This window comes from Enhydra lutris, unplaced genomic scaffold (genome assembly GCF_002288905.1).
Source record: "Enhydra lutris kenyoni isolate GAN:26980312 unplaced genomic scaffold, ASM228890v2 scaffoldscaffold27, whole genome shotgun sequence".
Lineage (NCBI taxonomy): Eukaryota > Metazoa > Chordata > Mammalia > Carnivora > Mustelidae > Enhydra > Enhydra lutris.
Genome location: NW_019154111.1, coordinates 10,407,485 through 10,422,786, shown reverse-complemented (window position 1 = coordinate 10,422,786; position 15,302 = coordinate 10,407,485). Strand labels below are relative to the sequence as shown.

The following is a 15,302-nucleotide window of genomic DNA, read 5'->3' as shown; positions in this document are numbered from 1 at the left end:
AGCCACCACCCGACCAGGGTATGCATGAAGGTGAGCTGGAAATAACCTTTATGGTGGTAAGCTACTTAAATTTGGGAGTCAGTCCTGACCACAATGTAAGGTAGCCTAAGCTAGCCGGTAGAGTTCTACACACAGACAGATACTATAAGCCTCAACAGTCAGTCTTCGGATACATTTGTTACCTTCAGACAGCACCGTACTGGGCACCTACAGGCTAACTGGGAAGGTTTAGATGCACTGGGACAAAGATCCAACTATATTAATAAACTCTTTTCTGTAGAGAGAATAAACTGTTTTCAAAGACGAAATTCTCAGCTATGGGGTTTGAAATATCTGATTGCCTGTGATTTCTGGGTAATTTGAGCTGAGCTAAAGGCAGACGCTTATTCAGGACTGAATAAAAACTCAAACTGATGAAATGGATACATGACATATCCTTTTTGGAAAAAGATTCTTCCATTTGGAAAAGGATTCTTTGGCTTCCTCTGATGAACTCGTATCTCTTCCGCCAAAGCCCATGACCTTCCCATTGGAGGAAGAAAACCCACAGCCTAGTTGAGGCATGAGTTGGTCAGTACTGCCAGCATCCCTGTGGTCTGGACACTGCCCAGATCACGGTGGGGTCCAGCGTCCCAGCTGCCATGGTCAAGGTCAATGATGTGCAAGTTCAGGTCCACCCAGGGCCTAAGCTGATTCTGCTTGAAAAACCTCGTGGGATCTAAAAGAGATTCACTCTGTAGGTGAAGTTTAAAATGTGCTTTCCCGGGCCACCTGGGTGGCTCAGTCAGCTAAGCATCTGACTCTTGGTTTCAGCTCAGGTTGTGACCACAGGGTTGTGAGATTGAGCCCCATGGGGAGCTCTGTGTTCAGCAGGGAATCTGCTTGAGATTCTCTCTCTCCCTTGCCCCTTCTCCCTGCACTCATGCTCTCTCTCTCTCTCTAAATGGACAAATAAATCTTGGGGCACCTGGTGGTTCAGTCTATTAAGTGGCCGGCTCTTGATTTCTGCTCAGGTCATGATCTCAAGGTCATGGGATCGAGCCCTCAGGGTTGGGCTCCGCACACAGCAGGGAGTTTGCTTGAGATTGTCTCTCCCATTGCCCCTTCCCCTACTCGTACGTTTTCTCTCTCTCTCTCTCTCTCTCTCTCTCTAAAATAAAGGAATAAATCTTTAAAAAATAAAATGGATAAATAAATCTTTTTAGAAAAAATGCATTTTCCTCTCCCATATCTGGTATGTCTGAGGGAAGGCCCAAAACAACTGTGATCATAAAGATGAAATAAGATAGTCTACGTATGCTAATATGAAACACTGAAAGTATAATTACATACAACTTTTCAAAAAACTTGTGCACCCATTGTGAGACGTCCCCATAGAGGAGTCCTGTTTCTGGTAGAAACTCATGGATAAATGCTACGATATTTTGGGGGAGGCTGAAGAAAATGGACAGAACTGAATGATCTCTGGAGGAAACTCTGGTGAGTCAGCAGAGAGACTTAAAGAATTAGAGCACTTACAGATCTTTAAGAAGAAACCAAAGCTCTCTAACCATCTTCACTGTTATCAAAAACACCAAGAGCATGAGATGCCCCTAGGATCTTGGGTGTCCTTCTGCCTGAAAACCCACGGGCCTCTAAGCCTCCCAGTGGGAAGACCTGAAAAGCAGGAGCACGTGGGTAATGTTCTGGACGCCGTGATGAGAGAAAGTCGCACAGCAGCTTCAGCGTCCTTCTGACATCTCAAGTCCAACAACGGGGGCACACTCAGATTCAGCTGTCCCCACCCCAGCATGCTCATATCTTGGTGGGAAGGAAGGAGGGATTGAACAGAAAGATGAGCCATCCTCTTTGCAAGAGCGAAAGGGAAAGCCTTCTCCTTCCTGTTCTCCTTCCCTTCTGCCCTCCTTGCCTCCAAGGCCTCCTCAGGAGACTTGGGCGGGGGGGAACAGAAGGGGCTTCTGAAAGATTCTTCTGGAAACCAGAAAAACTGGGACCAGGGGAGGCCCTGGGGATGCCAGGTGTTTTAGCAGCTTGAGAATGGCCTCAAGGAAGGGAGGGCCTATGGAATGGGGGAGACCCCTGAGCCAACACCCACTGTTTTCAGACCCATTCCTTGGCATCTCTTTCCACCCCCCATAAGGTTTTTATTTATTTATTTAAGAGATAGAGAGAGAAAACATGAGTATGGGTGGGGCAGAGAAATAGACTCCTCATGGAGCAGGGAGCTCGATGTGGGACTCAATCCAGGGCTCCAGGATCATGACCTGAGCTGAAGGCAGATGCTTAACGGACTGAGCCACCCAGGTGCCCCAGCCCCCTTTTCCTAATGTGACTCATGTGGGCAAAGCAGGTCAACAGAGTAGACCTGAGTCCCCACCCAGCTGTGCCAGCAACATGGCCCGTCCATAGATGGGCTCCCACTCTTCCTCGTCCTGAGCCTTGGACTCTGCGGTGAATAACGGAGATAAGGCCACCTGGTGATGGGCGCCAAGAGGTGTCTTTGGGGGAAAGGGCGCCCCTCGAGTCACTGTCCCTCAGGTCACCAAATCTAGAAAGGAACTGTGGAGCCAGGGCTGGTCCAGGTGTCACTGGCCTCACAGTGGTCCTGGGTGAATAGGTCAGGATGATGTTTGTGAGTACACAACACTACATGATGACAGGAACAGCAGGCAAGAGCTGAGAGGTGGCAGTGGACAAAAGCAAGCAAGCACAGGACTGAGGTCACAGCCCAGAAGCTCAGGTTCAGGGGATGGGAATTTGGGGAGAAAAAGGTGGCCAGCTGGACTGGTGGGGAGAGGTGCTCAAAACAGCCAGGCGTGGTAAGGAGATGGTGTAATTAGATCTTCAGCCCCACAGAGCTTGCAAAGCAGTTCTGGGATCTAAGGAGAAGCAGCCATCTCCCAAATGAGCCAAGACAGGGACCCCAGATGAACTACAATGGGAAAAACCATCAAGAACCACGACACATAGTCCCGCGGGCTGTTGGGAGAGAGCCTGTGGGTAAGAAGCTGAAGACAAAGAAATGCCCGAGTGTGTCCTAGGCAGCAGGTCAGTGGCAAGTGGAAAAGCACAATCTGTCTGCTTCCCAGAAAATCTCCAGCCCTCCCCAAGGCCACCGCCCACTCTGCCGCGGGATGGGCCTCGGGCATAATCGCTCCTCCAGAGGGAAATCGTGGAGGAGGGAGAGCGGCCACGTAGGTGGGAATCCCATTGTTTCTCAGGTGGGAGCCACTTCTTTGGTATTTAAAATTAGCCAGGGCCCCCAAGGACCCTGTGCGGGGCCAGGGCTGAAGGGCTGAGCTGGAGGAGAGTGTGGCTGGGGCCATTTCCACGCAGAGCGACAGGCAGGGACCGTGGAAGCCGGGATCAGTGACTATTCTTCTTCTTCTTTTTTTTTTTTTTTAACCTAGGAAACATAGGATTGCAGTTGCTTTGGATAGATGAATCTGGCAAAATTCACAGGACAATTAAAGAGAGGAGCTCCTGGAGATGGGCAATCAGTTATAACCATCCAGGCTTGAGCACAGGGCCCTGAGCCAGGGCAGGGGCAGAGGGAATGAAAGGGAGTTTCTGGCCAAGGCACAGTAATCAGGTGTGGGAGTACGGGTGACCACCTCCTCTCACGGGTGTGGAGGTGACCTTAACCCACAGCCTGAGAGCACAACCTCAGCAGAGCCCCTGACTCGAGCCTATACACGAGTCAAAGGGCGACCTTAGATCAAATCATGTGACCTCGGGGAAGTTAGTCAGTCTCTGGTTGAAGGTGTAAAACGGAGGTTGTAGAATTTACCCCAAAGGAAATGCTGAGGATTATGCATGGAAAACACCCAGAACAGGGCCTGATATTTACTGGGCATCCAATCCCTACAGTTCCCTTCCCATCCTCTTTCTTGCCAGATCCATCTCTAGGAAAGTGACCCCTTCCTAAGGAAGGAGATGATCTGCAATGGAGGCAAAGCCAAGAGCCACAGATTCTCCAAGGCCGCGCAGAGCTCTCCGCAGTTACTGACTTGACCTATGTCTCTCACCCACCATCATAAACCATCATCATCATTGCCCTAAAATTAACAGAGCACCTGGGACTGCCTCTCTGAGCTCCCAGGCCTCCTGCTAAGGACGGTTCCTCAGCCTCTGGCCCTGGGCATGGCAGGCCATATGGCCTCTTTTTGTTTCACCCCTAGATTCTCTGACAGGTCTGTGTGATCAAACCCTAGGGAGCAGGAAGCCGGATTCGGCGTTCTGGCCACATCTGTCCCTGAGCCGCGCTGTGCTCCTTCTCACGCTACTAGCAGTTAACGGCAAGTTTAAGAGTATTGGCTCAGGTGCCCTCGAGTGTGACGAGCAGCGTCTAAAAGGGTCCCCGGGCCCCCTGCCTCCTGGTATTCAGGCCCCTGTGGAGGTTAGAAGCCCCTCGTCCTGCAGGTGGGCTGGGCCACATGACTGACAGTTCTAAGGAATAGAATACAGCAAAGACAATGAGATGCTACTTCTGAAATGAGGTTCCAAAGGGACCGTGGCTTTCGGCTTGCTCCTCTTCCCTTGGCCCTCTCTTGGCTGCCGTGTGATAGGAGCGGCCATCATGGAGAGGCCCACGTGGGGTGTCCAGCGAGGACCTGAGGCTGCCCACGGCCACGGGAATAGTTCCAGAAGAGGATCATCCCCCATTCCAGCCCCAGATGACACCTTGACTGTGGTCTGTTGGTAACCCCGAACCAGAACCCAGCTAGGCCCATGCCCGGATTCCTGACCACAGAAACCATGGGATAATAAGTGTCATTTTGTTTAAGACTCTACATTTTGGGGCGATCTGTTGCACCACAATTGATAACTAATGCCCCCGCGTCACCTGGGCCAGGATGGAAGCTATGGAGTGATGACGGCAGACTTGAGACAGCTATTTCAAAAGTCCCCGTGAATGTCTCTACGAGAAGCCAAAGCTATGGGGGAGAAACACCGTGACCCACCCCAAGGGGCTGGCCACGCAGCCACATTCCCAGAAGTCACTGGCCAACAAGTAGGAACTCTACACAGACACGCCAATCAGAGCTCCAGCCGGTGGGTCCAGAGTCGGTCCAGCTGCCTGCCGCTGCCGTCCCCATCAAAGTTGGCGGAGAGAACGCAGTGATTTCAGGTGACGAAGACCTCCCCTGCTCCTCCTCTCACCCAGAACCTTCACCGCTAAGGACAGAAAGAGGCTCTTCTCTGATGCAGGTCCTATCAGATGCGAGCCCGGCAGTACACGGCCATTTGCTGCTGGGCGACCCCCCCGTCCTTGTCTTGCCTCTGCTCCTCCCTCTTCCTCGGGTACACCAAGTCTTTCATCCTTCCCCATCTTTGTTGTCTTGGTTACATGGCCAGACTCCTGATATGCTGCTAGTTTTCATTTTAATGATATGTTCTTGTAAAGCACAATATTTTACTTCGATTGCATGTGTCACTGGATAAATTCCTCCAGCGTGTCTGGCATCTGAGCATCAGCTGACTGAGCGTGCTCGATGATTTGGGGCTGTTTCTGTAGCACTCTCTTCAATTTTAATGTCTCCGCATTTTAATTTATGATCAGGACCATTCTACACAAATGTATATATATACACACACACATGAGTCAAAAAAGTGGCACACATGTATCAGTAAATCTTGACTTGGCAAAGCTCATTTAAGACTATCTCCGTAAATCATGGGCACTACTAATGATCATTTGGAAAATAAGATGACAAGTGTTCACACGATGATATTTTCTGGGGATCTCAAAGTGTGTTTCTAGAAGGTACCAGGAGGAGAAGGAGGTGATGCCCCAGCTTTCGGGGTCAGGCTGCTCTGAGTGGGGCTGATGCCACAGCTCCATCATGAGGACACTTCGCCAAGCCTGCTCCGAGCGACCACTTGAGATCCTCACCCCCAACCAGAAACCTGCGGGGACCATGGGTGGGCCCAAGGACAGAGTGGTGAAAAGTAGCAAGGGGCAAGAAGTGAGAGCCAGTGGGGATACACTAGCGTAAAAAGGACGATTGAGTGGAAACATCATAAATGGAAGATATGTCAACAAGGACATTGACTAGCTTAGGCTGGTCTCCACCCCCACCGGATACAGCATGGACTAAAAAGCTTATACCCCAGCGGGGGCAACTGCACAAGGTGGGAGGTGGACCAGAAGTGGGCAGTTGGCATGAGGTGAGGTCCGTCTGAAGACCAGTCCTGGTGTCCCCAGGCTTGAAGGACTAAGGACAGAGGACTCCACCCCGCTGAGATGCGAGGTGAGTAGAAGGAACAAGCCTCCCGACCCCCCCCCCCCCCCCCCCCCGAACATCTGTGGTGCTCTTCTGTCTTTGACACCTTCAACCTCAGCTCCTCTCCACTTACCCCACAGCCTCACGTGCCCACAGGCTCCAAATTTGCCAAACCAGCAGTGGGAATTGCAGAAACAACTCCGCAACACAATCAAACAAAAATGCTTTGATGGTCTTTTTCCACAACAGAAACTGTCCAGCATTGATTCTTCCGTATTTCTTTTCCTTCCTGCTTGAGTATCTAACCACATGCAAAGCAGCCAGCAGCTCTGTGTGAAGAGACTTCTGAAAGAGTACACTGACCAAATCCTGTACCAGGCAACGCACCTCTGCTCTAATCTCCGGGTCCTTGGGCAAGTGGGACTTCCAACATGACATCTCCATTTGATTTCATGATGCCTTCACTCGTTTGGAGTCCTACCGATGGCATAAATTTCTTTTTTAAAGTTGATTCAAATCTCCAGTGAGTGTTAAGAATTCTCAGATACATTTAGGAAGCTGCAAAGCAGTAGCTACACATCTCTGATCTGACATGGTTCTGTGGCTTGAGCATTGCACACACACACACACACACACACACACACACACACACACACACGGAACATCCATTCCTGAGAACTTATGGTCAAAAGGATATAGACCCAGGTGGTTCTCCCTCTACCCCACTCCACTCCCGTTTGGTGGTCTTTCTGGACCCGTGGTCAGGATGTGGAGGTGGGGAACACAAGCACATCAACTTCAAAATAGGTTCAAGGAAAAGAAATTAGGCAGATTATGTTAATGTGCATAATAATTCTCAATAAGAATGATTTTCATGGTATCCACTCCCGTTGATGCTCCCACCTGACATGCACTGAATTCCTATCAAGAGAGGCTGGTAAGGCTTGGCTCATCACGCACTTGTGTATGTATCCTACCACAAGTCAAGGCTCAGACCAGCCCGAGTTCTGCTTAACCAGTATCCACAAAGCACTCCGCCCCTTACGTGTGAACAGTTTAACCTAGCTAAATGCTCAGGAACGATGCAATCACAAAATGAAAGGAGCAATCACACCTCAAGTGGGAGTTTATGATGTTTTGGCTCATGATGAACATTAGTCTCTCCCACTAATGTCAGGTGGTAATTCACCGCTGAACAGCAGCCATAAAGTATGATCACTTAGTGGTAGGAGGGCAAGAGGCAAGGAGAGAGGGTTCTGGCCCCAAGAGTTAAGCGGAGATTTCTGTTCATCTGAGGCAACGCTGGCTTCATTGCCCCAACTTGGGACAAAGATTTTTAGGTTTATACAGACACCCTAAAGCAGACCGGGATGTTTGTCTTTTAACCTGGAGTTGAAATTTTAACAGTCTGTAGATTATTTCTAAGTTCTTAAGTATTTCCTGGTGACTGTGGTATTTATATGCCACGTTTCTTAACAGCACTTGCCTATAATGCTCGCCATGGAAAAGCTGCCCATACCGCCATAACACACACACACACACACACACACACACACACCCCAGAAAACATAAAAGACATCCAAATTGGCACTTTCCTCACCTCCTTTCCCTCTGCCTCATGTGATGTGTGCACGAAAGGAGTGAAATTATGGTCATCAGAGGCGAGGTTGCAAATGACAAGGACCCACACCCTTCCAACAAAAGGAAAAGTCAGTCATTTCGAGGGCTCCCTATGGATCACTACAGTTTAGCTCCCAGACCCTGGAAACCCACAGCAAAGCCCCCAGACCTCCCACCTACCCTCCCCATCTCGAGTCACCTGTCATATGGCAAAGAACACTGCATGGCCTTTGATACACACGGGAGATTATTACAGGGCTCAGAGAAGACAACTCTGTAATTACGGCTACAGTATGATTTCCATTATTTTCACCCCCTGATTTCAGCAGCTCACAAAACTTCCCGCAAAATCCTCTTACAGCCCCAAAGCATTTCACGGCTGGGCCTCTGCCCCAAAGGTGGATGTGGTTTGATAGCCTCTGGGAAAGGCAATACAGAATGCTGGCAAGGAAAGGGGAGTGGTGCTCAGCGAGCGGAGCGGTGGGGGCGGATTCTATTGTTCCGAAAAAATAAATAAACTGGCCAGTTTTGCTTTTTATTATTTCAAACAACAGAGTCGGCAGCCCAGCCTTCCTGTCACAACTCAAACCGTCCCCTGGGCCAGTGATGCTGAGCTTGCAGCAGCCGTAGCCGGGCTCCAGCAAAACTGTTTAAAAGCCTGCCACTCTGGGCTCGTGGAACAGAAAGTTTGGCTGCCCCGATGGCCCGGCTTTCCCCAGGAGGGTGTGCTGGCTTGTTCTCCCCGCTACATGACCCTCTGCTCTTACCTCTCAAATATTTACGCTTCAAAGATCCCATCGTTGCTCTGGAAATTAAACGGAACATCCCAGGTGGCTGAAACAGAACTGTTCTTATTTAAACTCCCCAAAGGAAAAAAAAAGAAAAATGGGAAATGCCAGCCTGAGGTTTATAAAGCCCCAAGCCTCCTGGTCAGGTGTTGCCTGTCCTTGCTGGCCCGGGTGAGCTCTGGGGATGCTTGAAGGTAAGGCTCTGCCTACAGCCCACCCTATGAGCATTGCCTCTGCGCACCGCGCATGTGCTCAGCCCACTGGAGCTGTGCCGCACTCTGACCTCCCCATCAGGGGCCAGGCTTCCATGGGTGCTGGGGAGCAAGTCCCTACTGACCTCAGGCCACCCTCTGACCAACAGCACGCATCTGCAAGTTGACTGCCTTGGGTTTACCATGTGGCCGTGGCCGGGAACCATGTCTCTTTCTCTCCCTCAAGAGAAAATAACTGTCTGTTCTATTATGTGCGCTGAACTCCCAATGTTTATTTCACTGACACCAGCTCAGACAATGACCAAGGGGAAAGAGAAAAAGCCTCCTACAGGATCTATTTACGCAGTCTTGCTAGCAAATAAATGATCCTACAGCACGGGGTAGGAAGTTCAGTGGTGGCGAATCTTCTAGCGCATTGTGGTAAGTCACTTCTCCACTGCACTGAGATTGGGCTCACTAGAGACAAGAGCGAAGGCACCCCAAATTGTCTTGCTTACATTTTACTCTCCAAAGTGCTTATTTACCCGTTGGGCCAGGTGAAGCAGGTCAACAGACATCTCATTGTACGAACCGCATATGGGAATGCCTTTGAGGTTTAGAACTCACTTTTCTAGCAAACCAAATTCACCGAATCAGAATAAAGAATGAAATCATCTGAGCATCCAACAGAAACACTCTTGAAACCCCTGCTCCAAAGCCCAGGCTCTTCCCTCCTCTGTTTATTCTGAGGCTTCTCGGATACAACTTCCACCGGTTTGGATGTCTGATGCCTCACAGGAAGCTGGAAGCCACAGACAGAGGGAAGAGGAGATAGCGGAGTCAGCCCAGGCTCCCGTGCCTAGACGGAGAGGCGGGAGGCGGCCCCACCCAACAGGAGCTGCGACAGGACAACACACCTGTGTGTCACAGGTGGAACCTTCTGGGGCGTCCACAAGGTTCGGCTCAAGGCATGAGCCAAAATCATCCCAAGATGCCAGGGCAGGAGCAAAATGTTCACTTATGTTTAATCGAGTCTTTGCAGAAAGGCAGAGAACCCTGAAATATAGTTCTTAAAGCTATGTAGATGGCGGTTACACGCATCGTGTATGGGACACGTGAGGCCCTACACTACAGCGTCACGGTGAGCCCTCCGGGTAGTAGCAGACGGTGGCATACCGCCCGCATCAGCCTTGTGGTGCCTCATGGCATTTCACCAGCACAGGCTTCCTCTTCCAGATACTCCCCGTGTCACTACTCCCCACACATCCCCCACCTCACACACACCTCTCCCCGCCTCCCTCCCTCTGTACTCTCACACTCCAGCCCCACCGCCTGTTCCTGTAGAATTTAAAGAAAGAAATGATGGCCGGGCTGTTACATGGTAGGATGGGAGAGTAGACAAAGTCTTCTAGAATTGCCGAGACCCTGTCTCCTTGACCGCGTGGAGCTGATACCCAGAAACGCAGCAAAGAGAAAGTAGAGCTTGAAGCTGTCTCAGATCGGGCAGTGCCCGATGTGGAATCACACAATACCCAGAGAATTCCAAGGCAAGTCTAAATCAGACAAGCAGGAGTTTCACATGGATTCACCGATACTTCCCTGGGACAAGACTGAAGCGTAAATATCAGCCAACACAAAACAGGAGGTACGGGTTGTCTCAGGAAGGCTTTGGATCCCATCCAGGGGGCACCACCTCCAAGTCACTGAGATGAGAAGCCTGAGCAGAGGGGGGTTGAGACAAGAAAGTTGGATGGAAGCGTGCCCCCAACACTGCTGATGCGCCAACATCACCCAGTACCCCGAGGCTAGCAAGCTTCTGGAGAGCGACGAGGAAAAGCTCCTGTCCCAGATCACACCGTTCTACTCCGCCTCAAGTAATTTCTATGCCCCCACAGTACCCACAATTTCCTCATCCCACAATCTGACTCAGCCCCGTCAGCAACTCCAGCAGGTCCTGCACTTTCCTCCATCTGTTTCCCTGCACGAATCCAGATGGAGGCACCACTCAAAAGGGCCAAAACGAGAGGAACAGGTACGGAACTTGCTCCTGCCCACCTTCCCCAACCACCCGGCCTTAGAAAGCCTTTGCGTTTAGGGCACAGACCCAAGCTGGAGAGAACACGCCATCTAGGACGGCCTCGCAAGGCTGGGCTAACTCCCCACGTGCACACCAGCCGCAGAGGAGAGGTGCATGTCCACGCTCTCCCACTGTGATTCCCACAGTGACCCTCCGCACAGAGGGAGAGAAGGGAGAGAGCATCACCCGTGACCTCAAGAGCGACATAGCTCCTGAGCTCAAATTCACATCACCGGTCCACCAGGGCCAAAGTAGTAAAACAGCGCAGATGGCACCCGTCCCCGCGGGGATCGATCACCTTCAGAATAACCAGAATGATACACCTCTTTCCTACCTTCTTCAGCTTGCCGTTTTTGGTGCCCACGAAGGCCAGAGAGTGGTTCTTATAGACGTATGCGATGACAGAAGTCATGCGGTCCCTGTCCTCCGTGAAGACGGGAATGCCGCGCACCATCTCCGACACGCCCAGGGGGGCATTCATATCCAGACCACAGAAATTATCATCAATGGTTAAGAGCTGAAAATTAAAAAGGAGAAACATTAGGAGGGAGCAACCAGGCAATAAGCTGACGTACTGAGTCAGGGAACTTCTTGGGCTAGAAGAATCCTTTTTTACACGAAAAACTCCGATCCAGAGAAACCAGGTGGCTTGTCAACAGCCAGCCTAAGCAGGTGGCAGGACCATGGTGAGAAAAACACAGGTCCCGAGAGTCTCTTTCCTCTCCTGGCCTCCGTGGTCTCTCTGCTCCACCTCCAGGCGCCATGTTTGTAGCTAAGATTGTCCTTCATCACCATCACACCAGCGAGCCCTGGGTCAGCACGCGTGAGTGTGGGCTCCAGAGGGAACGTGGCCTCCGCACTTACAACTGAGTTGAGCAGACACACAAATGAGGACTCGAGAGCGTAGAACAGAGAACTAGAAACATTAACACGTGAATGACAATACCATGACAGAGGCAGCTGCAGTCAGTTGGGGAGAGAGAAATAGGAGAAATGGAAGGTTCTGGAAGGAACTCAGCAAGTCACACTAGTGCCTCATGATGCCCCATCTCAGACTCCCTGCTCTTTTTTAAAGGCGTGGTAAACAGGGGCAACCCTGGCATTGTCATACCTACACCAGCATGTCCTGAAGTGTCTTCTGTGGAAGTCAAAATCTCCCCCTCACCACCCCGCCAAGATGCTCTACCAAACAGGGCTCCTTGAGTAAATAATTTAATACTGAAACACAGTATGTTCTAACACCATGTAAGAGACTCGTAATGATTAGTTACAGTAAAGGTCTGAAAAGTCTTTTTAAGAAGAAATATGTCTAACATTCTTTTAGCCTTTCCCAAATGTTGTATTCCCTAAAATCACTAGAACACCTGTGAGCATTCCTTAAAGAGTGTGTCCCCCAGATACCCCAGATATCCTGGACAATCCTAGGAGCAGAAGCTGGGACAAACCCAACAGCAAAAACCTTTGGACCATTTTCCCCATGGAGTTTCAGCCAAATCTCTCCTTGTTTTATTCCAGGCTACCAGATCCGCAGGTGAGCACAGGGTCACAGCTGGGTACTGTCCCACCGGGGAGTGGAGACGACCTTGCCATGGCAGCGCGGAGCCCCCAACGTCCCCACCGAGCAGCTCTGGCTCTCCAAAAGCTCTAGGCACCTACGCCGGCTTCTCCCTCCTTCTTAGAAGAACTGTGTGGCCTTAGAAGAGTTATTCCGTCTTCCCGTGCTTTTATTTTCCACTCTATAAAGATGAAGGAAACAAGCCCTGCTTTTTGATGGGTTTCCATAAAGCCTATAGAGCTCTCGCCTGTAAACGTCTTTGGACTTTGCAGAAAAAGGAGTGAAATAAAATCCAAGGTGTCACTTTTTTAAAGGCTTCAATCCAGCCAAAGGAAAAGGCATCTGGAGAACCAGCAGGTGGGCTCTTGCCAATGGAGCTGTGTGAAAGTGGCCAGCTCAGCTTTCCAGGGACTCAGGGGGCCCCTCAGCTCCTTCCCAGGGTGGGGGTGGGGGTGACAGGCATTGTCCATCTCAGGGAAGACAACGTGCTGAGCATCTAAAACCTCTCTGTGACTTTCCCCCCCTCCTTATCAAGGGGGCAGCTGTGGCAGAGCTGGGGCGAGCAGGGGCAGGCCCAGGCAGGCCACGTGCCGAGCAGATGTCTGTATCATGTCTTTGATCCCCTCTGGCCTTCCTTGCGTGGTCTGGTCCCATACCCCAGGCCAAACACAGCCCCCAACGGCTCCCCCTCACAGACACAATACAGAAGTCAAAGTTAGGAGGGAGCTTTCAAGGTCTAGTTGCATCTTTATGGTTCTTTCCTAAAATGAGGAGATTGGGGGTGGGGGGGAGACAGGTGATGGAAGGTAAAAGGGATAAAAAGAAAAGAAGGAAGAAAAACCCAGATAAAGCAAGATGGTGCCTTCTCCCTGCTGGACGTAGCAGCAGTATGACCCGGCAGGCATGCCAAGGGCAGCCTGGGGCATGCTGGGATTCCTCGTGGCCTTGCCTGTTCCTGCCTCCATTCCCTAGGGAGCCCTCATGCCTGACTTTCTCAACCTCAAGCTGTGCCGCAGGGACTTTTGCCATTGTGATCCATTTTCCAAGGAGAGGAGGCTGGGTGATTATCCATGCGGCACAAGGAGAAACTGAGGCAGGGAGCAAGGCAAGCCAGGTTTGACATTCTCCCGCCACCCTTGGCACAAACGTGTACCTCAGGGACGTGGCAGAACCTGAGGCTGCTCAGCCCCCAGAACCACATTTCTGAGTGGCCAGTGACCGAATACAGTTCCTGCCCTTGGCTGGGCAGAACACAAACCAATAAATAATCACTTACAAAAAGAGCATATGTATTTGGCCAAGTGCAGCATGAAATCATGGCTTGCTCAGATGCACCAAGTCTCTGCCACTCTGGCAACTTAGTGGCAAGGGGCCCAGGGAGGAAAGTTTTCAGTGGAAAGGAAGCGAGGACAGCTCAGCCTGGCAGCCCGGTGGCGAGGGCTCTGTCCATCCCCGGCTCAGGACGGCTTCCTGAAAGGCCCAGTCAGGAGGCAGGTGGTCTGCTCACCTGCACTTGACCGTCATCCCCCACACCGCCCAATTCATGGTGCTGTCATCAGACTCAAATAAGGCCAAGGCCACAGGTGGGGTTCCTAATGGGGCATTGGGATCCCGGGGACAATGATGGCTTTCTCCCGAGCCCGCCCCTCCCCCCATGGATCGGTTTCTCCCTCTAAATAGGGCTCCAGGTGATAAAGGTGTGATCAAGGCCTTGGACCAGGTGCAGTCCAGGTCCACATGGAGGCTAAGGTCCCCCAGCTGTGGCACGATGGGCTGACTCTTTGTTTCCTCGAAGCAGGTGCAATGGTGGGGGATGTTTGGAATGTTGTAATTTTTAACATTGAAGTAGCAGAAAAAACACAGGACTCGGGTTCACATGCACGGCCCGCTTCCAAACTATACAACTTGGCATAGTCCCCTCCTGTTCTCTGAGCTTTCCTTCCCTTGACTATAGAACAGGAAGACCGGACTGTCCCGAGGGCCAGGTGAGAAAGCAGGTGTGAAGATACTGGCTAAACGGGAAAGCCACTTTGTCAATTTGAGATGACATTTCATATTCGTTTTTTTAATGGGAATTCTGTCCAGAAGGAGGTAGGATGGCTGCAGGGACTTAGAATGCCTCTGACCAGTGCAGGCTCCCTAAGGACACCACCATGCCGGGTCTGAGCTTCGGCCACGGGGCAATTAGAGCACTGGGCGGGGGGAGGGGACCCCATAGGGACCACAGACCGGGGAGGCTGAGGTGTAAGGGGCAGATGCCAGGGCCATGTGGGCCCTGGAAGGAAAGGCTAATTGGTGAAAGCCTTCGACAGGTGAGGGCTGGCGTGGATTCCAGAACACCATGGGCAATGGGGGAGGAGAGTGTCTGCTCTTACCCTGGCCCAGCTCTCCCCTGGGCCCCATTAACAGCAAGATGAGAGCAGCAACCAGAGGAAGCAAGAGTGGACCGCACCCCAGTGTAATCAGATGCCCAGGCACACCTCTCCCTCAGCTGCTCCACAAATGCACACAAATGAGCTCGGGCCATTGTTATAATGCTTGTTTGTTAGACAGCAACTTCATTCTCACCAAGGAAAAAAATAAGGTTCTGTCCCATGGGAATATATGTGGTGCCTACTTGGGCAAACCTGTGAACAGACAGGGTTCTCTGTTCAAGCCTTAGCCAGGGTTCCACCCTTCTGCCCCGATCAGGAGGATCCCAAATCTGGTCTCCACAAATGTCCTCTTGGTTGCATGGCTTATAAATTAAAACCTGTGGTCCACTGGATTCCAGGGACCATGAGCTCAAGGACAGGACCATGTTTTAGGTGTCTGTGTACCCTGAGCTTAGTTCCTGGTTCATGG

The 15,302-nt window shown here is 51.2% G+C and overlaps 1 protein-coding gene across 5 annotated transcripts in view; it reads right to left on the bottom strand.

The window, feature by feature from the left end:
• Positions 1-15,302, bottom strand: part of LOC111151968 (plexin A4) — a 352,303-nt gene that overhangs the window by 323,352 nt on the left and 13,649 nt on the right. For 4 of the 5 annotated variants that reach the window (XM_022510220.1, XM_022510219.1, XM_022510216.1 and 1 more), the window contains exon 2: positions 11,238-11,420. In XM_022510220.1, coding sequence (XP_022365928.1) covers positions 11,238-11,420 — 183 coding nt within the window. Of the gene's footprint in view, positions 1-2,004; positions 2,031-11,237; positions 11,421-15,302 lie in introns of all 5 variants that reach the window. The other variant, XM_022510218.1, reaches the window with a different exon arrangement.